General features: G+C 37.6%; 1 protein-coding gene across 2 annotated transcripts in view; it reads left to right on the forward strand.

The window, feature by feature from the left end:
- The first annotated feature begins 2,094 nt into the window (after positions 1-2,094).
- Positions 2,095-26,013, forward strand: part of sv2ca (synaptic vesicle glycoprotein 2Ca) — a 45,756-nt gene continuing 21,837 nt past the window's right edge. Inside the window, exons 1-4 of one of the 2 annotated variants that reach the window (XM_038270973.1) lie at positions 2,095-2,313; positions 7,479-8,255; positions 20,060-20,240; positions 22,156-22,307. In XM_038270973.1, the coding sequence (XP_038126901.1) occupies positions 7,658-8,255; positions 20,060-20,240; positions 22,156-22,307 (931 nt within the window). In that variant the 5' untranslated portion in view covers positions 2,095-2,313; positions 7,479-7,657. The remainder of the gene's footprint in view (positions 2,314-7,478; positions 8,256-20,059; positions 20,241-22,155; positions 22,308-26,013) is intronic. The other variant, XM_038270975.1, reaches the window with a different exon arrangement.

Raw genomic sequence — 26,013 nt, forward strand, 5'->3', positions numbered from 1 at the left:
TTCAGGAAAAAGGGTCGGCAGCTCAGACACAAGCAGGGAAAATTAGGATTCTACAATTATAACAATAATTTTTAAAATGCATTTTTTTGCATTTTGTACACTAGTCATTTGTGTGTGTTAAATCTTGAATTAATTTAAATGTTAGATCATTTATTATAATTAAACTTTTTCACTTGACTTCTTCTAAAATGCACATTTGAAAAAGGGCGTTCATTATTGACTTACTACACATGAATAACAACAAATATGAGCCCTTCTGGCCTGGGGCTCATAGTTTGCTTATGATTTGGGCCATCTCTGCTGTGCACACAATTATTTCAACATTCCCTGAATGGGTAAGTGCAATCAGAGCATTTTTAACAAGTGTTCATCTTGAATATAGACCATTATCCTTATCCTTGTTTTAGAAATATAAGAATTGTAATATTGAAAGTCTTTTGACATATCTTTTGCTTTCTGTTCTTCCTTTTGTGACCAGGATAAGAGAGAGGACTCTCTTTCATGGCTAGTGTTCTGCCACTTTATGTATGTGTGTGCGACAGTCACTCTACTGTCGTGTACATTAAGCTAAGTGCCCCGCACTGCTCCTGCAGAACTAAATGGAGTCTTATGGCTTGAGGCGGGGTTTGTTTCACAACAGAAATGATCAGAATAATAAAAAAGCAGCTGACTATTAAAAAGCAGCTGATTATTAAAAAGCAGCTGACACCAAGTCCCTACTTCCTGGTTCCTAATTCATCAAAAATACTGCTGCTTTTCTTTGTGACAATGCTTTTATGTTTCCCTGTCTACAGTGCTTCTTTTTTATCCAGTCTTTGATGTGAAAATGGTGCACAAGCAACCTCTCTCCCCATCTCTATGTTTGGACAGGAAGTAGCCTAACTAGATATACTATCGTTTGCATGGGGCAGTGCAGTGGAGTCTCTAGCTATGTTTGTGTAGCTTCTAGCTTTTAATGAATATGAGTACTGTGGAGCTGGATGTCCTGTTTCTTGCATCAGTCGGCTATTCCCCTCCCTCTGCTCTCTCCCTCTGCGTTTAAAACTCTTTTGTTAAAAAAGAAAAAACAACCAAAGAGGCATTAGGATCCAATATACAGAGAGTCACCATTTTATGCTTCAGCTAAAGAGTCAGATCATAAATTTAGAGTGTTATGGCGTTGTTTATGCAATATTTAAAAACAAAGAAGATAAGAAATTGGAATGGCATTATAAAAGCAAGTTTCATAAAGGTAGAACTGTATAATTTTATTTCTTATAATTTTTTTGTTAAATCTAAAAAATGTCTTATTGAATATCTTATTGTTGAGAAATAGAAAAACAAAAAGAACAAAAAAATAAATAAAAATTAAATTATAATAATACACACACACACACACACACACACACACACACACACACACACACACACACACACACACACACACACACACACATATATACATATGTATATATCGCTGTCGCTGTCCGTGGTGCTGTCCATGGTCAGCACCATGGACAGCGACAGAGTGAGCTCTTCATGAAATGGGCTGCTCTAGTTGCAGTTTACACATTTTAAAAATTATTTCCAACCTATGTTTACTGTAAAGCTTTGGACTGCAGTCTTATAAACGATAGAGCTCACTCCATACTCTGTCAACTCTGACAAGCTTTTCTGTCACGACTTTACTGAAGGAAAATCCTCACTGCATGACGCTGCCGGGATGCTGTGTTCGTTATGACGTGCAGTTCATTTTATTTTTAGCACGAAGCACAATTAAAAAGTTTAGCTTTTGGCTACAGAGTAAGAGTTTCCTATCATAATCCCCCAAATATCAGACATTAATTCAATATATAGTAGAGTTTTCGCTTCCAAGCTCCTGAAATAAGACTCTTCCTCTTCTGTTTTATTCTCAGCTTTTCACATCAGTCACCTAACTGGATTGTTCCATCAGACGGAATTACCCGCATCACTCAATGAAATACAATTATTGATTACCAAGCCGCCCCCCTCCCCTCCCCTCTCCTCTGACTCTCTCCTACAACCACAATCTCTTCTTTCTCCTGAAGTGCTGCATGCAGCCAGAGAGGACTGCATCGGAGGGGTAACAAAAAAAAAAAAAAAAAAAAAAAAAAAAAAGAAAAGAAAGAAACCTTGTCGTGCGCTACCAGTTTCCTCCGATCCGGCTTGAAATAAAAAAGAAAGAACAAAAGAAAACAAGAAACAACAACAAAAACCCAACCCAGAAAGATATTCAACATTTTCCAGGAGGCGAAAACAAAGTGTGCTGCAATGGGTTACTTGGCTCAGTCCACTATTCACGCCTTATGGACGGTAAGGAAATACTTTTGCTTTTAGAGGCATCCGAAAGAACTGGGGCGGACTGGTTTTCTATGCGTCTATGCTCGCTCTCTTATCAGATTTGTTTTAAAATATCGCGGATTATTATGTAGGAAAGAATTATCAGCAAGTATCAAGTTTTTTTCTTTTGATTTTAATTTATTTAAGGTTATTTTCCTCTGCTTTTAAAAGTCTAGAGCGAGGAATTCTGATAATAGTCAGAAACATTAAACTATAACGCCTTTTACAATGAATGCATTTCGTATTTTAGCGCTCTTATAATCCTTGTTTTTTTTCTTTTCTTGGGCATTATGAGGCAAAAAATCTGAACCCCGTTTTTACGTTAAACTAATGTCCGGGTTGTTTAGCTTTGGACTACAGCACACTATACTGAAAGTCTTCTTGGTTTGAGCGGAGCTGGCTGCGGATCGTTGATGCCTTTTGTGCCGGACAGCCACCTGCCCTGAGGCGGTTAAAGCACTCTGCTCTGCCGCCGAAAAGAGAAGAGGAAGTGGGAGCAGGCGACTGACTCATCCCTGAATTGCACCTCAAGAGGCAGAGAGCGACTGACAGGCGTACAGCCGGTGAACTGGAAATCTGTGGCAAAGTGCTTTGTTTGCATTGCCGTGGCTGTTGCAGCCCTGCTGGGTTAGCACTGATGGGAGCATTCAAAGAACAGAAACTTTGACTAAAGTGGCTGTAAACTGTGGAACGGTTTATGAATTGTATTATTATATTTATCAGTAATTTAAACTTCTTCTTTCTGTCTGCAAATATAAGTTAAAAACCCCTCAAGGATCCACATGGGTTTCCACCCAGGGTGTAATCCCTTTGGGGGATGCCAAGAGGGAGCAAAAAAAAACCCAGCTGAAAATATATCTTTCATCTGTAATTTGCTTAAAAAATTGAGCTACTATAGTACTGCCTTTTTACGTTGTGAGCTTGGAAACAAAAGATAGCCATATTCCTCAGATATTAATGCAGTTCAAGTTAATACCTGATTCACATCTTCTTACTTTATCTTAACATTTGTAAAAGTTACATCCTTAATTAATTAATTAATAATTAATAACTAGATCTAAACAAATTACATAAAGCTATAAAGGACATACATCCAAGTTTGATAAAACTTAACCTGAAAATGTTTTGGACTATATACAGTTAAAACGGTGTGTTAATAATTCAGAGTTAATCTATTTTACTCTAAATAGATTATTGAGAACTACACTGATTGTAAATCTGGTCAAGTGTTGGAGTTTATAGTCAGTGAAAAATTTGACAGCCTTGTGAGAGTATTTGGTCCCATGGAACTTTTCAAGTTTTTGGTACATTTTGGGCTTCATAAAGATTAAATTGTGTTTTTTTTTCTGAAGAATCAACAAGTGAGACAGAATCATGAAGTGGAACAAAATTTATTGGATATTTTGAACTTGAAACAACTTTACTTTCAGTGCAGCAAACGCTCCAGAATATCAGTGAGGATTCCTGAGGCTGTATCCAAACCCCTTAACCCCTAAATCCCTCAGTCACTATATAGAGCGAGGACTTTATGGTGGACCTTATAGTGAAGTCAGTTAACTGATCGGTTGGACAGATGATCAATGCTTTTTGCTAACCATTGGTTATGTAACTTTGTCTTCCCACATGGTGCATGTGCCATCTGTGTAATTTTTTGCTGCTCACACAACCCAATAGTGGGCCGCTGTGACAACTAATCCATTAAATGTGGATATCCCAGATCAGAATTTGTTAACTATGTGGTGGAATGGCATAATACTAACATTTCTCAGAAAGATAAATATAACCCAATACTGGAGCTCCACGCATAGTATATGACGTAATAATAGCTTGCAATCATCTGATCTTCTGAAGTCTCTTTTTACCTGGGGGATGTGTAGTGACACAGTTCCTATGAAACATGCAGTGCTAACATTTCTTTAATTTCCACAACAGCTATCCTCTCTTCTTCCTCTCCCCAGTCAGTAGTGGCATCAGTCTTTGACTGAATCACCTGACTGAAGATTTCCCAAGCTGCAGCCGCCTTCCAGATGAGGTCACAGGCTTTCCGGGTCAATGGGATCATGTGCAGCTTTAGCCACTTAGGGAATAGACCCTGTTCTTCTGACACTACGATTCAAAGGGGCAGGGTGCTGTTAGGTCAGATCTAACTTAAGTTTCAGGAATGTCTGCTTAAACAGGAACATTACCAAAAACAATTTAATATCCTGGTGATGACATGTTACGAAAATGGAGGACATCTTTATCTTTGAATTGGAATTAGTGGCAAGTTTGAATTAATAGGGCTCTTTTAAATGAAGGACTTGGCTTATAGAAAACCCTCACTGACTGATATATACAATGCTGACTTATGATATTTCTTTCTTTTTCCAGAATTTTTCATATATTGATTTTCATTAGCAAATAAAACCTCTTTACATAAAATATGATTTAGATTTTATTATATCTGGCTAAACCTCTACAAACAAACTCTTTCCAGCCTTCTTCATTTTTTTATAAAGAGACAATTCAGGACAATGTGATACTTGACCTACAGTTTGCTATTATTTCTATATTTATATTCTAAAAAGGGCCAATACAGAGCACAATGCAGAATTTGGTTATAATCTTGGCTAATGCTTTTTAAAAATGCAGCAGTAAGCGTACAACAACAGATAATTACAGATTAAACAAAGCTTATAGCTGGGTGATTAATTGAAAATAATGTTTTAAAATGTGAAGATTTGCATGTATATTGTCACTGGAAATGAACAAAGAGAAAAAGTGTTAAAAATCGGGAGCATTGGAATATAGTTCAAGCGAAGAGAAAATTAAAATACGGTTGCTTTGCTTGGCAGTGTTTGGGGCCACAGAGGTTGATTGTGATTGCTCAGGCTGTCTGACACCTCGGGGTCCCGTCAGTTGCCATCAGGTGAGGGTGGGTGGCCTGCGGGGCGTCCTCAGAGCCTCATCACGGCTGACAGCACGCCTCACCGTACACTCGGTTGATTCGCTGAAAGGCAGGGTTCACCGGAATCTGCTGCATGCTGTGTTTTTTGAGCAAAAAATTGTCCATCTTGCCTTAACCCTGAAACAACAGATCATTTCAGTTCAGTGACACCAACAAAGTTGGACTTAAACCATAAAAACAGCTCTGATGTCAGAGGAATAAAACCTTAAGCTGATTGATTTTTTTTACAACAAGCAGCATTTTAAGGAGGAGAGAAGAGTTTTGACACCTAAATCCTCCGACTAACCTATAAGGTATCAATCTACAAGAAAAAAATACCAAAATAGTTGTCATTTAGTTTTTTTAGGTGGGATATTGCTTTTTGGAGAAAGAAATTAGAAAGCAAAAAAGTGCTGCAAAGGCTAATATGGAAGGCCGGTACCTATACAGACATCATCAGCCTGAGCAAAGGCATCCAGTTGTAACTACAAACTGCTTCTCCATGAGCCAAAAGAGATTAGTAAAGTCACCTTGAATAAGCAATGTCATTTTGCTCAGTAAAATTGCATTATGGAAGCTGGAGACGGCCCTGTGATTTGTGTCCCCCTGACAGGGCTTCAGTGTTCATTAGAGGCTGTGGCGAGGAGCTCTCAGAGACACTAGGACCAGAGACACAAGGCAGCTCAGAGCTCCCTCACCCATCCTATCAATATGCCCTTATTTAGCATTTGTTTGTAAGTAAACTCTTAGTATAACTCTGAATATATCCCAGCCTTTGAAAAACAGACATTAAAAAATTAGGTTCCTTCTCATCGTTGGTCAGTAACCATGGGACGAGGTTTCCTAAGTGTGATGTTTCCTTGCCTTCACTTATCTCTAGTTCCAACAGAGACCTGAATAGATTGAGGCCTGAACCCTAAAAAGGGGAGCTCTGGTATCTTCACCCATAATAAGGAGATTATCCTACAGATTGAAACAAGTTGTTTCTGTACTTTTTTACATTTTTTTCAACTTTTAATAAGAAAGTATATGTTATTGATTGATTTATTTAGATAAGTTTAATACACGCCTTTTAAGCAAAACAAATACTTTGTGTTGTACGTAACACTCATAATTGTCAGTGAATATGTAGCTCTGTCAAACTAAAAAGAAGTCCATCTCCATCAGCTGCTTGTTTCAGAATTATTCTTAAACTCCTTCGGCATATGTCGCTCAGGCTGATTTTGGATCATTCTTGCCCATTTTATCTACAAAATCAATGGCTGCTGAGGGACTGATTCTAAAGGTTTTAGCTAAGAAAGACTTTAAAGAGGCTAGATTAGTGTCAGCTGAACCATGGGAAGATTTAGCTTTACGTTAATTATCCCTTTAAAATATCCAATGTTGTTAACTTTCCTGGGAGAGGGTTTCAGATTTGAGTTTTCCAGCTATTTCAAAGATTATATGATGATATTTAATGGAAAAGAAACATTATCATCATGATAGATCCTTCATTGTTATCTTCTTAAATTGAACTGAGAGTTCTTAGTATTGGAGTCTTTGCTTGGTTTTCTGATTAAATGGTCCTAAATTATAGTAGATTTTTTTTTCAAGATTATTTAGAGTTTATGCTAAATATGCAATAAATATAAAATATCAATGCATACTCATCTTCTCTATGTAAAATATTGATATATATATGTGCCTTTAGCGGTTAGCCATGTTCCATATCCAAGCATTTCACATTAACATCATGCAATCTCAATGAAAAGCTTACTTATGTGTGTCTGTGTTCCATTAATTGAATTTCGTACATAACTTTGTTAATTAGATTCCTTTTCACAGACCTTATAGTAAGTCAGCAGATTCAGTATTTCTATTAATAATCACCTCTTCAGCTCCCATGCCAGCTCATGAAATATACAAAAAGGAGACAAACTGTGGAAATTGAAATTTTTTTTGAATCTAAAGGGAGCTATTAGTAAAAAAAATTAAAGTAACTCTCCCTCGCATCAATCCGAGTGATTAAAGGGTCTGGAAGAAGACTGTGTGGATGATTAAAGAGGTTTTGCTGCATTAGTGGGAGGTTATCTTTTAAAGAAGGGTGATTATGGATGTAGTAATGGTATCTATTAAACACCTTATAAAATTTAAATTTATTTCACTTTGATTTTAATCTCGTCCCCTTTTTTAAACTTATTTGTCTGGTGTTTTTCTTTCTGCTGTCTTTTAGCCTGTCTGGTGATTGCTGGAGACTTTAAGGGTTATCTCCTGCGGTGACTCAAGAGTGCATCATTTCTAGATCCTCTGATAGCACCAACTCTCCATCCGCCTGTATTGAACTTTCCTTTCCTTCTCCCATCCTGCTTCCATCTCTATCTAACCAATAAAGGTTAACTTCTCAGAGCAATAATGGAGGACACCTACAATAACAGGACTTCTCTGGTTAAGGGAGCCAAGGACATAGTCAAGGAGGCCAAGCGGCACGCAGCTAAGAAGGTCAACAAGGCGGTTGATCGCGCTACAGATGAGTATTCCTCTCATCGCAACTACACGCGATTCCAGGATGAGGAGGATGAAGATGAGGATTTCTACCACAATCAAAAAGTGAATGAAGGAGAGGGCTACCGTGAAAATGAGGAAGGCTCCAGCGATGCCACTGAGGGCCATGACGACGAGGATGAGATCTACGAAGGGGAGTATCAGGGGATCCCATCCGCCGGAGACAAGAAACATAAGGAGGGCCAGGTGGTGAAGGGAACACTGGTGTCAGACGCCACAAGGGACCGCAGTGAGCTGGAGCAGGAGAGGGAGGCAGATGAAGAGGAGCTGGCTCAGCAGTACGAACTGATCATACAGGAGTGTGGGCATGGGAGGTTCCAGTGGCAGCTGTTCTTTGTACTGGGACTGGCGCTGATGTCAGATGGTGTGGAAGTGTTTGTGGTGGGATTTGTCCTGCCCAGCGCAGAGACGGACATGTGTGTCCCAAACTCCAGCTCTGGATGGCTAGGTAAGTTTCCTGTCTGTGTTAAATAGTGTCTTGGTGAACATGGATGCACCTGTGCTGGCAGGTAGGCGTACTCTATATTCAGCTGATACCGTCTTGGATCCGGGAAATTATCATTATCATATATACATACATTCTGTTGCCAGAGCTTACAAAGGATCCACTGTGCTTTTCAAAAGTATTCATACCATTTAATATGTTTCACATTTTGTCACATTGCTATAACAGTCTCTATGTATTTAACTTAATTTAACTCATTATAGCTGACAAGCATGAGTCTAAGCATCTAAGCATGAGTCTTTCTATTTGTGCTAAGAAACAAACACTGCACCTTGGCCTGAGGGATGTTTTTTTCTTTCCAACACAGACAGGGAAGCTGCTCAGAGTTGATTTCAGGATCAATAGAGCTAAATAGAGAGCCATTTAAAGCTAAAAACCTGCTGGTCGAACAAGCTAAAGCATACAGCCAGAACAGCAAGGGGCTGGTTAGAATAACGTGTTTAATTGGCCCAGTCAAAGTCAGGGCCTACATGTTATTGAAAGTTTGTGCTAAAATCAAAAATTAATAAGGCAGTCTGACTGAGCCTTAGTAATTTGGCAAAAAAAAAAACTGGATGAAAGCCTCGAGCTGCAGATATGTAAAGCTCTTACAAAGATAGACCAAAAAGTTGGTTCCAGGAAACACTGACTTCCACAATGTAAAACACTATGAAAACATGGTGATTTCCTTCCAAGTTTACATAGTTCTGCATTTATAAATGAAACAATTAAAATGCAATGCCAGCAGTCTATGGGCATAAGACAGGGTACACAATGGTCAGGTCGCCAGTCTGTCGCAGGGCAACAGAGCGCACACTCACACCTAGTGACCATTTGGAGTTGCCAATTAACTTTACAGTAATATTTTTGGACTGTAGAACCCAGAGTACCAGTAAAGGACCCATGCATGAGAAGAACATGTAAACTAAAGACCGTGAACAATTAAGTTCGTAAAAAAAAAAAAAAAAGCAGTTGGTAAAACAAGAACTACACAGGTTAAAGGCCAACACAGCTAATAGCTTGAATCCTCAGCATCATATTTCCAGTTTTATATGTTACCTATGTGTTGTTTCAGTCCACTGGTCTGTGTGTGTGTGTGTTGAGAGATAAAATGTATTCCCTGTGTGCTCTTTGAGTTTCAACAGTCCCTGTAGCTGCAGGTGTATAATCCATCACTGCAGAGCTGTGTACAGAGGTTGACTCTCTGTGTCAGAACCAGAGTGGAGAGGACATTAAATCAGACGTAGTGCCTTACTAACCACCACAGCAAGGCATGGCAATTCTCCAAGTCCTTAGAAACACCTGAGAAAAAGCAGAAGAAACGCTCCATTTATGAAAGATTTGCATAGCTGAAATTTTTGCATTTTGCATTCAAATATTTATTGATGTTGCAGTGGTAAAAAAACAACAACATACAAACACCCATAGTTGCTCTCTTCCAAACCTTCTGGGTCTTTTAAAGAACCAATTTAAAACCTTTCTTCTTTTATAGCCAAGATGAACCTTTCATAGGTATTCATACTCTCTGCAGTGATCCCCTTTGTTTGTACCTCCCTCCTTTATTCCCTGTCCTTTTCCTCTCATCCTCCATTCAATGTGCTTCTCTTTTCATCTCCTATTCTCCCCCATTCTTCTCATCTTTCTCCCTCTGATTGGCCCCAAGGCCCCTCCTCTGGTGATGATTACAGTAGGCGTGTGTGTGTCTGTGTGTACTTTCATGATTGCTTTGACCTTGTTGCTATCTATTTAACAATTACATTATAGTGTAACTAAAGTATAGTATAAAACATACTTCATTTACACTTTGGATGAGTTTAAACATTGAAATGAGTGTCTAGTTACCACCTAAATGTGGATGAATATGCAACAGGGTGCCATTTAATGAGATGCAGGTTGGGTTGATGTGGAAACAAAATAACCTGTCAAGTTTACCACAGTGCAGATTCTGACTGTTACAGAGTATGGTGCAATAACTGATGATCTTTTAAAAAAAAAAAAGATTATTTGGGCTTTAGTGGCCTTTTTTTAAAAATTATAATTAAAAGTAGGAAGACAGGAAATGGGATTAGAGAGAGGGGGAAGACATGCAGCAAAGGTCAACAGGCCAGGACTTGAACCTATGACATCACATCAGAGACAAATGCGTCTGTAAATTGGTTGCACGCTCAACCCCTGCATCACCGCCATGCCCCAATTGATTTAATCTGATTCTATTTTAAAAGGGACAATCCAAATGCCTTTTTCCATCCATAGATCAAAAACAAACAGAACACAAACATTCATACCTTCAAACATACAGATTAATTTATTCAATTTCCTTTTAGATTTAATAAAGTATTTTGGAACTGAATATGTGATAACAATGTATTTAAGTGGATTTATAAATAATAATAAAAAAATAGCTAGGGAATAAACAGGGGACATCACAGGATGAGAACAACATGGATCACACCAGAGTAACAGGAGAACCCAGCAATTAACAATGATGGTTGGTCTTTAAACGATGACTGGTACATATAACCTTTTGTGTTTTGCCTATAATGGAAAATAGAAAAATATGGAAGCCATGTGCAAAGAAGGTTACAGAAAAAACTGTATTATTAACTATATTATTATACTATTTTTCTTTCTAAAATTTTCTTTACTCCATTAATACTTTCACTTCATGACTTTCCATCTTCAGCATGATTAAGTGTAACTAAGTTGGAAGCATTGACTGTAAACACAAAAAAATGCAGTTTTTGCTGATATGGAGTGTTGTTAGCATGCAAACTACAGCTGATAAGTCAAATAAGATATTAAGGAAAATACATAATTCTACTAATTTGGTTAATTTGAATATTTTCATTCTATTGATTAGCTGTAAAACTGCAAAATTGGGGCTATATCTGCATACCAAGGGATTTCAACCCAAATTCTTGGGTATGAGGACGTGCAAAGCTGGGAGAAACAAACCCCAAAAAGTCTGGCAGCTGCTTTTGAAGCAACTGTTCCTTCATTATTGAATCAGAACAGCAAATCCCCACCATGGTTCTTAAATTTCATTTGCAATTAAAATCGAAAGCCAGATTGAAATATACCCATGTATGTTTAGTATTTCTATTTTTGCAAGGTACCAGAGATGTGGGATCTGGAGTCAACAAGTCATCTCTATGTCATGTATTTGTTTTGCCCAGCCAGTGAACCAGGCGAGTCCAATCTGCACAGGTTAAACCAGACTGCACTTACCTGGTTCAGCAGATGGGCAGAACAAATACATGAGATAGAGGTGACTTGTTGACTCCAGATCACCATCTCTGCAAGGTACTGAACCCATTTATTTAAAGTAAGCCTTCTGTGGTAAAAAGGCACAATTTCTGATGCCATAATTCTTTTGTTTCCCCCACTAGATACAGTAAGAATGTTTAAGAACTACAACAGTACACTCATACCAAATACTTTCAAATGTAATTTATTTACCCTGTCGAGCCTAATAATAGATACATTTCTCTGATATTAACTCTGCATCCTGAGTTTCTTGAGTAACTAGGCCTCATGTGCATTTATAACAATCACTGTGGCAGATGATAACAAGGAGAAAGGGAAGCCATGTGTTGGAGAATAGGAGCATGTCTGTGTGTAGGGTTAGCTGTAAAGGTAACTGACCCATGCAAGTTAACCGCAGGCAAAAGAGATTTCCCTCTATGTATGACATTGGAAATGCATTTTAAAGTAAATTAGTCAGTAAAAGTCAGAGCATCCTTTAATCTTCCTGGATAAGAGAATTAAAATACTCAAATATTTGGAGTTTATGTTTTGAAATGCTTTGGTTGATTCTAGCTAGTTTTATGTAAATCTCCTCCGTAAACCATTAAGCATCAATGCACACATTGACTCTGTTAAATGATAAGGATAATTCACAGCTATTTCTAATGTTTAATAGGTACATAAACATGTTTTTGTTGAATAAACCTGAAAATATGAACAAAAAGTAGGGAGGACAGAAGCAAAGGGACAGCCATGGAGACGTTACAAGTCAGAGAGGAGTAATGGGGTGGGAGGTGTAGGCGGACTGAAGCGATGAGGTGGAGACTGGTAGGATTGCACACAAACCCAACCAGGGAGAAGCTTAGCTATTATCTTAGACACAACAGACAAAGGGGTTGCATCACCCTATCATTACTTATTTCTTGATGTGAGCCGCCTTTACCTCCTGAAACGCCCCTCATCTTTTTTGTTTGATTCTCTTATATAAACACTTCTCATATCTCCTAATTTTCTTGTATGTCTGCTGACCTTCTTTTTGTCGTCTAACTTCTTTCTTTAGATTTATTACAGCAACCCTCATACCTACTTTCCATTTTCCATTCCTTTTGTCTCCTGTCAATGTAAAGCCAGCTGGTTGACTGTGTGGGGCTGTGTGGCCCTGGTGCAACTGAGCGTGGCTAAACTGCAGTGAGATCCCAGCGTCACTGCAGAGATTACTCAGCTTGAATAGTGCAGCTAACTCTAGGTTGGGTGGGAGTGAGTGTGGAGAGGGGGGTGGAAATATCTCAAAGAATTAGATTTTTCTCTGTGTTTTTTTTGTTATATTTTTGGTCTTGGGGGGTTTGAAAGGCTTGGCATAAAGAGGATGTTTCTGACAGGATTATATTAGGTTTTTCTCTGCATTTGTAGAAAAAAAATAAAATAAAAATGACTTGAGCACATTCATGCACAAATTGGGTGGCACTTCTCGCAAAGCATTCCAGGATATATCTACTCATCTAGTGACCATGGATTATCACTATTTTGGGTGATCTGCCTATTTAGGTGCATTGTGGGAAATTTCGAGTCTAATATTTTTTCATCCACTAAATGAAACAATGCTCCTCTATTGTGATTAGGTTGGACATTCAAACACAGCCAGTCACTATTTTTTTATAAGATACAAAAAAACCAAACTGTACCTCTTTAAGAAATATTTGAAAAATGCTTATAGAAAGAAAAAACAAATTTTTTGTGACAACACAACCCTCAGAATATTAATGCAGATACATTAAATCATATTTTTTTACTTTTTAAGTTTGCTTATTAAGTTTTCAACTGAACATTTGATTACTGGTGCTATTCTATGAGGCAGTTACGCTCAGCTTTTAGACAAACATGGACCTTGCAGACCTAGCGGACAACATTTGACCTCACAGTTTTGCCTTCTTTGCTGCAAATTGTTGTTTATATCCTTGTTACAAAAAAAATTGTAACCTGAAAGATAAAGGGTTACAGAAGAGGGCACCAAAGAGGTAGCCTGACGTAGTCCTACTCAATTCCAGTCAGAACATGAGTCTGATACTGCTCCATAGAGCTGTGATTAGGGGGCGTGTTTCGAACGAACCAGGAAAAAAAATGCCTCTGCACTCAATTGGATAGACCTACAACCAATAAGAGCAACGGAGTGCGTGACGAATGTTAAACTTCCCGACCTCAAACGTACAACGTTACCTACTATGTTTACAACATGGGATTAATATCACAACATTGCGAGTTATTTACTAAATCAGACAGTCAGATCATCTGTTACCATTTGTAAGTTAGATGAACTTCGTCCACGACGATACCCATAACATTGGCTTGAAAACATCGGAGCCTAGCATGTCCCTCCATTTGTTGTTCAGCAGCCAGGATTCCGGGCTTCCGAAAAGGAGCTGGCAACGACCGCTGGCTATATCTACCTTGTCGTTCACGCCGAGTTGCATCGCAGTTTGGTGACGTGGTTGATTACGTTACTGTTGATCATCTGTCCATCATCATATAAAGCCCGCCCTGACAATTTGATTGGCCCACCAGATATTGGGCAAGCATACTCGCGCTACTATTGAGCAATGCCAGACCGAACTTCCCGACCTCAAACGTTGTGGGCGGGACTAAGTTCGGAATGGCACCCAGGCTACCAAAGAGGTAGTTTCAGACACAAAAGAAAGATTGCAGCAAATGTTGAGTACATTTTTTAAATTTTACCCAGAACATGTAGACAGCTCTATAAGACTTTGATTTATTATACTGTTTATTAGTAAAAAAACAAAGCTAATTTTGGGGTGAGTTGTCCTTTAGGTAGAATGCCACTTAAGCCCTTCTCTTTTTCTTGAACATGTTTCCCCTCTTTCTTTAAAAATGGGCATTTCTGTTCATTAGGAGAGAGAAGACAAACTGTCACCTCCTTGATGTTGTTTCATGGATTTCTTTTGTGATCCCATTTTCAGCATTTTATTGTTGTTTTTATTTTCAAAACGGTCCTGTATTTAGTACATTTCTTGTATTCAGTACATTTCTCAGTTTATTTTTAACACTTAGATTTCTTTATATTTCATGTGTTTGTATTTAGTTTATTGTGGTATTCTTTCCTTCTATAGTGTTGCATGCATTTCTTTCTAGTTCTCTGTAAGAATGATACCTCTTATTTTGATGGTCTGTTTGTGTCCCGTTGTGTTTCACTTCTGTTAATTAGCCTCCCTTTCTTAGTCTCCCTTCCTCTACCCCAGCTGCTACACATGACCTCTGCATTCAATGCAGTTCTCCACCTCTCCCTTTGTGTTTAAGCTGTCCGTTGTCATCCCTGGATTCTCTTGTCAAACTGTCCGTTACCATGCCCATACTCTCCCTGGTTGGCTGTCTGTTGTTCTGCCCTTGCTCCATTAATATCTCTTGTTGTTTCTAGCTGCACATTTCTATCCTTTGTTATCATTAAAATCTTTCATTTTTTTGTGCTGCTCCTTGTTACCTATAAGTGTTTTGGTCCAGTTTCTTACCTATCAAACATCATAAACATCTTCAAGGGAAGAAATATAGTTTCTGTCTTCTTGAACCCCTTTGGATAGAATAAATGTATTCATTCTTATAGATATTGCTAGATTTTCAGGTTGAAATTATTATTATTATTTTAATAATATTCAACAAAATTTAGGTTATTTTTTTACATATCCTTATTATGGGTGCAAACAAATGTCTCAATCTCTGAAGCTCTAGCTCCTTTTTTTCATATTTGGATTTATAATCGGACCCTCTGCTCTTACTGGATGAACACTTCAGTATTGTGTTTTTGCAGAGGTGGCAGGAGGCAGAGGGATGAATCCTATCAAACTGGCACGATGTAGTACAAATATGATTACATGCTGCTGAGCATACAGGAGCTGTCGATGATGGAGAGGAGTTAAAATTAAAGCAAATGTTGTAAAGCATAAGGGAGATCAGAGAAGTGTAAACAGAAGAAATGACAAGAAAAAGAGACACCAAGCTGGGTGAATAAAAAAGCTGAAAAAATAGAACATAAGGCAGAAAGAGTGACTGATACAGGTATGAAGGTGAAGCCACAGGGGGCTACAGGTGAGCTGTTTTATGCATAAAACAGGATGGCTGTTTTGTGCGATGGCCAAACCGTTTCCTATGGGCGAAGAGCATCAAAGCATGAAATCAGAGGAGGTTGTGATGCAGTTTGTTGGTCTTGGGGGAATCATTGGTGACAGGGCAGAAAACAACAGAGGGCCATCATTATTCCTCTGTCCTACTACACTTGTACACTTTTTCCAGCCTTTTGGTCTTTAACACTTCATTTGTTTTAGACTAACAATTTATAAAGGAAAGCTCTGTGTTTATACCTTTAAGCTTTCTTTTCCTGATTCTTTCCTGAGAAGAGATCACTCGGAAAAAACACTTTAAATAACACTTCATAATGTATATGTATTAAATGACTATTTGACATGGATGCAGAAACTTTAATTTTACTCAGATCAGAGAAATGCCTCGTGTAACAGTTGGTAGTAATTCCCATCTTCAGAAAGTTCTGCCTGTTCTGTTCTGGTTCAAGGAAACTGAACTGAAACTGAACTGTCTGTGCTCTCAGTTCATTTCCAGTTCTTGTTCTAATTAGATAAACTGCTTGGGAAGACATGAGCCTTACCACGCAACAGGCAGGTATTATTAGGGTTTAACAAGCACATACATGAACCATAAAAATAATCCTAACACATAGATTTTATAATGTTTTCCATACACCCATTCTTAAAGATCGTACTTCTAGATTAAATTTCACTATCTAAGATACATTTTTCGATATCAGTACTCCTGGTAGTTATTTTTGTTATTGGAAAGTTTGTTTATTTTTGTAAAAATACTCTCTGAATTCTAAAAGCATTTTATCAAATTTGGCAGTGGTTGGGGTAGATAGCATAAACAGCTTATTAAAACAAAGAAATAATCAACAGCCTAAGAAATCTTGAGATACTAACAGACTGTTTGATATCCACCTTTAAAGTCTGATAGATCAAGATCATAGAAGCAGCTGCATCCATGCAAATTAATTAAAACATATTGTATTCAATATTTCATGCATACTTTATAAATAATACAAACTTGTCTCCTTGGAAAAAACATCTAATCAAACATGCAAGCCTTGACTCCCGGTTTCAGGCTGTCATCATTTGATATATTAGTTCTGGTCTTTTGTTTATTCATTTAGAATTAAACGGTTAAAAACCCTACCATTATTTGATGAAATTACCCTTTAGAGCTGTTTGAATTGCTTAATTTCTGACTATGTGCCTTCTTTTAAAAAAACAGCTTTTCACACAGTTTAGCTTCAAGCTTTGCAAAGATATTCCTTATATTACTGTATGAACCATTTTAAACATTTGATCCAAACTGTCTTCCTTAAATGAAAAGACGCTTCTTGGTGGTGTTTAGGGACAATCCAGAAACCAACATGGCTCAATCTGATTATAGTCTGGAAATTCCTGGAGCACCAGTGTCAACACAATGTAGTATAACATTCCCAAGGACTGGGGTGTAAACTATGAAGTTCAGCTCAACTTCTAATCAACAGCTTGATAACTTAAAGTTTGAAATTGTTGGTTATATTGAAGGATAATAACCCCAAACAACACAGATAAAGCAGGGCATTATTGGCCTTCTGATAAGGCTCTTAAATGAGCATTCAAAATGAACTCTATCTTTCCACTAAGAATTGTGATCAACACATGTGAATTATGCTCTCATAATTGTGTTCTAAAAATGATTCAAGCTCTATTTCTCTATTCTCTGTTCACCTCAGAAAATTAACAGTTCAAATAAATCCCAAAAACCACAAAAGATGAATCTTACTAATGTACAGCTGTTTTACAAATATGAGAAAGAGAAAAGGTGTTTTCAAATTCAATTATTATCCTAATATCAAGACAACTATATTGCCTCCAAATCATATAAAGACATGAGAGAAGATTAAGGGAAAGTGATGCAGAATATCTTTTGAGCAATCTAATCCCATATAAACTGTATTGTGTTAGATTTGGATTATGTTACACTACCAGTGCAGTAGTCTCCTCTTTGTTGGTGCCAGCACTGCTGACATCATGCTGAAAGATACTGTGGAGCAAGACTGGGACAGAACATCAATAAATTCATTACGCAATTGAGTGTCTTGTGAGCAATGTACTTACAGCTTAACTGTTCGGGGCCCTCTCAAGAGTCTTAAAGCGACAGAAAATAGATTTTATTTTCTTGGCTACCCTGTACCTCTCAGAAAGCTTTACTCAATGTGATGCTGACACAGAAGTGATGTTTAGGGTGATATCCTTTAAATAGATCAAATAGATACCAAAAGTTTTTTTGTTTGTTTTTTGCTAAACCTTGTATAAATATATTCTCTGTAATAAGGCAAAAATGGCGCATAAACTGAAGTTGCCCTTGAATGTTGAAATGAATTCCTGGGATCTAAACAGATCTTGCAGGTAGATTAGCCAAGACCCTTCACTAAATCTGTAAAACAGATTTCTGCTACGAGTAGCAAATAAACCTGAATTAATATGAACTGAAGGGCAAAACCTATTTCTCTTAAACCTTATTTAGTAGCACAAACTCTTTGTATCTAACTCAAATTAATTAATGAACATTTTTATGTTGAGTAAAAAATGATCTAAACTAGACATCTCACCAGGAAAATTGTTAAGCAATTCTGAAACTATTTGTTAAAGAAACTGAATTTTGAGTTGAGAAAGAGTAAAAAAAAAAAAAAAAAAAACAGCAGGTATTTCTATTAACAGGCAACACCACACAAAAATCTCACGTAATAGAAACTGCAGCAGTGTTTCTCTCATCAGGGTAATTTGTAACGATCAGTGATAGAAATCAATGCTGTTTTGTAAGAGCATTGATCTCATCGGTGATGATTAGGCTTAAAGGAGAGCAGAGGGCTTGTTTGTTAAATCAAACTGGATTACTGTTAACATTTGTCTCCTTATTGTTCAATGCCTGTTTTTTTTGTGCTCTCCACACTGTAGTTACTCATCGGTGTTACATAAGGAGGTGCTCACTGATACAAATACTGTTTTCCATTGGTTTCTGAAAAACGTGGCATTTCCTAAATGTTAATGAGCAGTGCATAGATGGGCTTGTGGTGGAAACAATCATGTAAATCAAACTACAGTGCCTTGCAAAACTTTTACCCATTAGACTCTGTTTCAGTCACGCACTGCTGTAGGGCTGAAACAATTAATCAGGTTAATCAGCGACCTACTAAGAGCAGTAATTATACCAAAACAAAAAAATATATCTATAAATACTTTACATTTAAAATAAAAATAAAAATTTTCGTCTGCCTACTTGATCTATCCAGAACTTACAATTGAAAAGTGTTAGTTTCACCTGGTTAAATTCTGTAAAAAAAATCTTCCCTAAGGAATCTTTTGCTATCTGATTATTTATCGACTCATTGAAAAAAATCATCTACAGATTAATCTTTTAGCAAAATAATCATTAGTTACAGCCCTACACTACTATTTGTAACGTTTTATAGGCCAGCCATATTTATAAATTAAGGTAAAATAAGAGTAACCAGAGAAGCACTCTGAGAGTACAGACCTATACCAAGCAGTGAATTTTGCCCCATATTGTGACTCACACATGATCTGGATCATTACCAAATTTTTATGAATTCCTCCGTGGCATGAGGTGCACTTTCATTAACAAATTCCTTAAAATCCTATTTTAGAGGTTTATAAATAAGTCCCAGTGTGTGTCTGCAGCCTCTAGAGTTTTATCTGCTCTTACCTTCTTCATTCACTCTGCTTTCTTGTTAGAACAGCAGATCAAAACTTCGAGCGAGGCATGGCTCACCTTTCCTGTTTTTTTGTCTTCAGTATAATATTTCTGGATTTTTTGAGTCCAATGCTAAATAATAAGATGGAATTGTCCACTCAAACATAGGAGAAAAGATAAGTCTTCCTTACCTTAATAAGGTGGTGAAGAAAAATCTATTGTTGAAAGAAAATAATTAGAAGGCATTTTTATCATTATCCTGCAGACATTTAATTTATCTTACATGTGGAACATCATGCTGTGGTCAGTTGGGACAAAACCTTTGCTTCATGCTCTGTTTGGTATAACTACACCACATGGTGGTGGCAGCATCATGCTGAGGGGATGCTTCTCTTTAGCAGAGGGAAATTAAAAGTTGTGGTTCACAGATGCTCTCAATCCAGTCTTACTAAACTGCAGCTATTTAGAAATACTCGTCTACAGATTTACTGCTGTAATTACTGCAAAACAACATTTGACAATGAATCTATTCAGGAAGGCTGAAAACAAATTCACAAAATGCTATTATGTAGGAAAAAAAAAGAAATATTAATACCTTTGCAAAATACTATATATATTTAATCTATTATCAGCTATAATATTTATTATAACATACCTCTCTAGCTGCATACATCTTAATATGTACAGGGAAACATAAAACCTATTTTATTTGTTCTTTTTTTCAGGCAGTGTCGTTTATCTGGGAATGATGGTTGGAGCTTTCTTCTGGGGAGGGATGTCTGACAAAGTTGGCCGCAGACAGTGCCTCCTCATTTGCATGTCCACCAATGGCTTCTTTGCCTTCTTGTCATCTTTTGTCCAGGGATACGGAGTGTTCCTTCTCTGCCGTATAGTTGCCGGCTTTGGGTAAGTCTTTTAAGGTAGAGGTCAAAATCTTAAAAAAAAAAATACTGGCAGCACGCTGTTCTTAGTCAGAGATTAGGATTCCTAATTTCTGTTTATTTTTAAATTCAGATTAAAATAACCAAAAAAAACAAAACCCTTGGAACTCTGCTTCCGTAATCATTTGTGTACGGTATAAAGTATTGTATTTTTTTATACTTTAAGAAATGCTTTCTTGTTTGAACCCTTTTGAACCGTTCAGAAAACAGCGTGTCCTCTACTTGCATCAGACACTTGACACAGACTGTGATTTATTATGTCGGCAATATTGCTGTTTGTGTAAGAGCTAATCCAGTAATTGCCCCTACGTTCTCCCCAGAGACACTCGGCAGTAATTGAAATGTTGACCAGAATTTGATGTGTTCCTCAATTCTGAAAAATCCTCTTTGTTTTTCTGTAATGTTTAATAAAAAATGTTGACTTGACGTATTTTAGAGATATGATAAAAAAAATAAATAACAAAAAAAGGAAAATGTTGTCCAACAAAAAGTCCTTGGTCTGGAATAAAATCTTCTCCTAAATGCATTGTGTGTAAAATAACCATTAGAAGGCAAATTTACCTCAAGTGTCTTCTGTAAAGGTCATTTAGTGGCAGCTTGAACTTTAACTGCTGAACTCTTAACTCTGACCTTAAGTCTCTGCTTAGATGGAGCCATTTCACCTTTTGTATTTCCATGTCATATCCCTTTCTTCTTTGATTCAGTTTACAGTGCTGATCAACACGTAAATTCACATGTTAGCTACCAAACCACAACAAGCAAGTGGAAATGCCTCACTTTTAGTCCCAGAATGTCTGTCTTTTGAATTTGGGAGTAATATATTTTTTGGGGTCATTTAAGCCTATTTTACTCATCCCCACAATACTTTACTCAGAAACTTTCACAGTTGATTCCAAGATTAGCAATTCAAGCATTTTATTATGCATCATTTTTAAAATAGAGCCTAGTGTCAGGGTTAGTGTATGTTGTTGAGGACCCAAATACAGAGTCAAGGACGCAGAGATAGTTCTTGCAGTTTTAATAGTGAAGTAAATGGTACAAAAACATAAATCCAAAAATAGAACTCAGGGACCAAAAACTAGAGAAGCTTGGGAGAAACTTACAAGAAGAAATGAAAAGAATCCAGCAGAGGTAGAGTATATATGGGAGACAGAACAAGGAGTGGATTAATCAGTTCAGTGGGAGCAGGATTGGAAAGGAGGAGCTAGAAAGGAGCTAATGGGAAAGAAAATGGGCACTAGGGGGCAACAGAGAGTAACCAAAGGAAACAGTGTTTAACTGTAACTAGAAAAGAACTTAAATAAGGCTAAAGGGGAATCAAACTAATGACTAGAAAATAAGGAATGACCAAGGGAAAAACTGGAGAATATGAGAAGGGAGTGGAGATAACTGAAGCTAGGAATACATAACCTGAGGATAAGAGAATTGCTAACTAACTAAAACCAAACTAAGGAATAAATAATAGCAAAAATGCTGAAACGAGATAACGAGGAAGACTAAAACTAAGAATTCAAAAATTATATAAATCTTGACAATACAGAATAACATAAGGTAAAGCTTTACCGAGAACCCAAAATGAAAACTTACACAGAACCAGAAATTCCAGAATGGCAGCTCATAATACCCAGTGCTTCAGAAAGTTAAGGAATGTGCTTTTTTCTTCACACAACTTTAGTATTTAGTCAAATTTAGTTTAATACAAGAACACAAAATCTACATTGCCATGTTTTGTCCTTTATTTGGTTATGCTTATCTTATATGTGGCAAAGACCAGATAGTCATTTTCTCATACTTAAGGGATGTAAAGCTTATCAACTTTCACTAATTGTGGTAATGTCAGCTTCTGTCATTGTAAATGTTCTTTTCTCTGGTTATTGCAGGATAGGAGGCGCTGTTCCCATAGTTTTTTCTTTTTTTGCTGAGGTTTTGTCCAGAGAGAAAAGAGGAGAACACCTCAGCTGGTTGTGTATGTTCTGGATGATTGGAGAGATCTATGCATCTGCCATGGCCTGGGCCATCATACCACATTATGGTGAGTTCACATCTTCACCCAGTGAAGCAGGTACTTTATTGTGTGGTACCTTAATAGCAGAAGGTATAGAGCCTTCATCAATTCGAATAAAGGCTAAATATGAAGTTGAAATTGGCTGCAAGTTATTTGGTGGAAAACAAGCAACGCTTCACAGAGCAAGTTAAGCAGCACCCAATTGAAATTTTTGAAAAATGTTTGACTACAGTTGCAAATCTTGTGCTGCTCTTTCCATAATCACAGCTTGCTTTCTCTGCCAATCGACACAATCCCTTAAAGCTCTAGGTGTCATCCCACTAGGAAAGGAGTGGCAACTGTTAAAACCTTAGCAGTATTTATCATATCTTATGACATGAATTAATAACAAAAAAAAAAAAATCAGGATATAAAGCTTAGAGATGTACAGATCCAATATCAATATGATATCAGTCTGATATTAGCCAAAAAAACTATCAGTCAACTTATAACTTCTCCAATATTGTAATAGTGATAGAAACATTCTTCTACTGTTGAAAGTTTCTGTAACCCATTGGTTAATATTTCATCGGCCAATTGTTCTCATAGCTTTTGTTGTTGACTGTTTCTCTCTGTTTTACTGTAGTAATATCACTTGATCAAGCCTATTCTAACATTCTACATTACAAAGGACGTAATAAAAGCCTGTATGATTCATGCTGATATCTTACATGGTCGATATCGATATGGGTCGATTCTTTAAGCTGCAGTATCGTTACTGCATCGTAAATGAAAAAAGTTGTATCAGAACACCCTACAGTAATAAAGATATAACCCAAACTTTATTGATTCATAACACCTTTCAGTTTGGGACTTTCTGTTTATTTATCTTTCAGTTCTGAAAAATAATGTTGTGTGTTCTGTTCGTCAGATAGACAATGAGTTTCTATGAACTGTGTTCAGTCTACAATCCTGAAAAATAAAACGACTTGTTGTTGAGTACTGCAGTAAAACCAGTCTATGCATTTTGTACATAAACGCCTGACTTTTGAAATGACTGGACATGTAGTTTACATGGTTGAGGTGTGAGGAGGAATGAACATGGATCCTTTTTATACAACTTCTAACTTATTGATGCTACTTGCAAAGGGGTAGAAGATAACCACACTGATAAAATTCCTGATGATATTAAAGGTTTGATAGATCCTAATTTTATTTTCAGATGATTTAGCCTTTAGAATCTATTCTGTCTTTTAGTTTATAAATTTTGGGACATACCATGTTGCTCAAGTGTAATCCTTGTTTAGGTTCTATATCACCTTGTCAGTGTTAGCAAAGAAAATTATTTTCAATCCCCTTCCCACCAGGATTGTGTTTATCTATTTCCAGGTTTTAAACCTGCTCTCCCTTCCTTTTACTGGATGCTATCTCCTTTTACTTTGTTCTCTCCACAGCCTCCCCGTCTAGCTCCGTCCTCCCCTTTATTACCTCCCCTCTTCGTCTCTGCAGAGTGTTCTTCTTGATCAAGCATAATTAGATTTTTCTCCTTGCTCTAATAGGACAAAGCTACATCTAGAAGTGATTTATGACCAGCCTATGGTTTAGCCAACCTGTGACGTCAGTAAGACAGAAGCGCAGTCTGTGAGTCTGTGTCTGCCTGTGTGCCTTTGTGAGTGCATGCACTGCTCTGTATTGCATGAATGAGATTTTATGAGTGTAGCAGACACACAGGTCTTCCTCTAGGAAAATTGAAAGAAATAAAATCTGACACTGGAAGAGGTCAGTCAAGTTAAACTACACACACACACACACACACACATATACACACACACCCTAACCCACAAAAAGGACCTCTAATGGAGTAGCTGAGAGTGAGTTATAATATGCGCCATTGCTTGAGCTTTGCTACAGATTCTTCCATAAGGACTAACAGAAGCCCACTGTTAGAGTTAGCATTAAAACCCTCTAAACCAGGAGTTCACAAGTCTTTTAGAAGTCCATATGCTTTCAGATCTGTTGTTGTCATGCCAAAGAGGCAGTGGATGCCTTACTGTGCTCTTAATCTTAAAGCTACAGTGTGTAATTTTCAGCGACATCTAACGTCCAGACTGCAGACTGCAGCAACATGAACGTCTCCCCCCCACCGCTTCTCCCCCCCCAACAGTACAGCGAGCGTTAGGGGACAAAATGTCTTCCACGACGTCGGAATCACCTACCTTCTCAAGTGATGAGGTTTGTTTACATAGATCATTTTACAGATAGTATTTCATTAGTCTGTGTAGGGTATAGATTTCATGTAGACTTTAGATAATAAATATACCCGTTATTTTTTCTACGTCGTTGTGACGTTTTGGTGAGCTGCTTTGCATGGTGATATAAACAGACGAAGTAATTGTAGTCATTAGTTTAACAGCGAGATTGTGTTCGCTGGAAGAATATATATTCCCCGTTTACAGAGTCCAAGTCTTGTTTGTTGCACGGGGGTTACAAGGCGAAGAAGAGGGAGAGAAAGAGGGCGAGGGCAGAGAGGCCGGGGTGGGCGTGCAGCTAGGGCCAGGCGAGGGAGGGGTGCCAGCGGGGTGAGAGCAGAGGAAGAAAGGCTTGAAGATCTCCAAAGGAGCCGGAGAGAAGTAACCGAGGTATATATCCAGAAAATAATTTTACAGAAAATTACTGAATCATTACCTGTGAAACGTCAGGGACATTGCTGAATAAGAATACTGGAGAGTAACAGCATCATCACGCAGCATGTTATTGTTTTAGACAGGTCTGAGCATCCTGTACTCCAAAAACTGCAGTGATATTAGACAATTGTGTGTGTAGGATTAATTACCTGTCCAAGAGAAAACTGGCAACTTGAGCGTCACTTTGAAAACCTTTTTCCTCCATCAGTGACTTCCATCGTGTAAATGCCGTGCCAATGTTGATCCGTGTTTTTTGTCGTTTCTTGTCACGCTTGCGTTTATTCTCGTCGTGTTTCCGCTTCTTAGATGACGGGGGTTCGGTGTCCGCCGCTTTTCGTTGTGATACAGAGTAGGCATGATCCTCCATTCGTCTGATGTTTGGCCACACAGTGCCAAACAGTTTGCAAAGTCACTCACGCCTGCCGCCTTGTTTACCTTTCTTGTTACTGAGGCGCAGTATACCTGCTTCTTCTTCTTCTTTGGTTTCAGGCAGACTAAACGCTTCTCAGGCATAGTACTGCCATCTACTGTTCAGTACCGTCTCAGTTAATCTCTCTCAACTTGCCGTAGTTATTTTCGAGCGTAATGGGAGATCTCGCAATCGCTAGTTTGTTGCCTCTGCGCTTGCCGTAGCGCAAAGATGTCAGCCTCCATAGCTGCGAGACCCGCTCCTATGTAATTATAAATAACGAATTCTAAGGCAACGCAAATATTATGGTTAAAAGGCTGAGCTCATAGGTGATGATAAATAACATAGTTATGTATAATATATTAAATTTCTGACTTTATATCCCTGTAATTATTACACACTGTAGCTTTAACTCCGTTACTGTGTTTTCCTGTTTTCTCAGAAGAAAACGGCATGTTTTGCAAACATACTTAAAATCTCATCTTGTTGTCACATCTCTGTTCATCTGTAGGCCATTTCGTGCAATTTTAGATCATTCGGTTCGTTGTTATTTAGAAGTATTCTTAGGGCTTTTTTTAAATGTTTAGCATTACGCCACAATGAGCTGCTGATCTTTGGTTCCATTTCACTGCACCTAATACAGATGATGAAAAATATTTGA

This window comes from Cyprinodon tularosa, unplaced genomic scaffold (assembly GCF_016077235.1).
Source record: "Cyprinodon tularosa strain WSP-4 unplaced genomic scaffold, ASM1607723v1 ctg785, whole genome shotgun sequence".
Taxonomy (NCBI): Eukaryota; Metazoa; Chordata; class Actinopteri; order Cyprinodontiformes; family Cyprinodontidae; genus Cyprinodon; species Cyprinodon tularosa.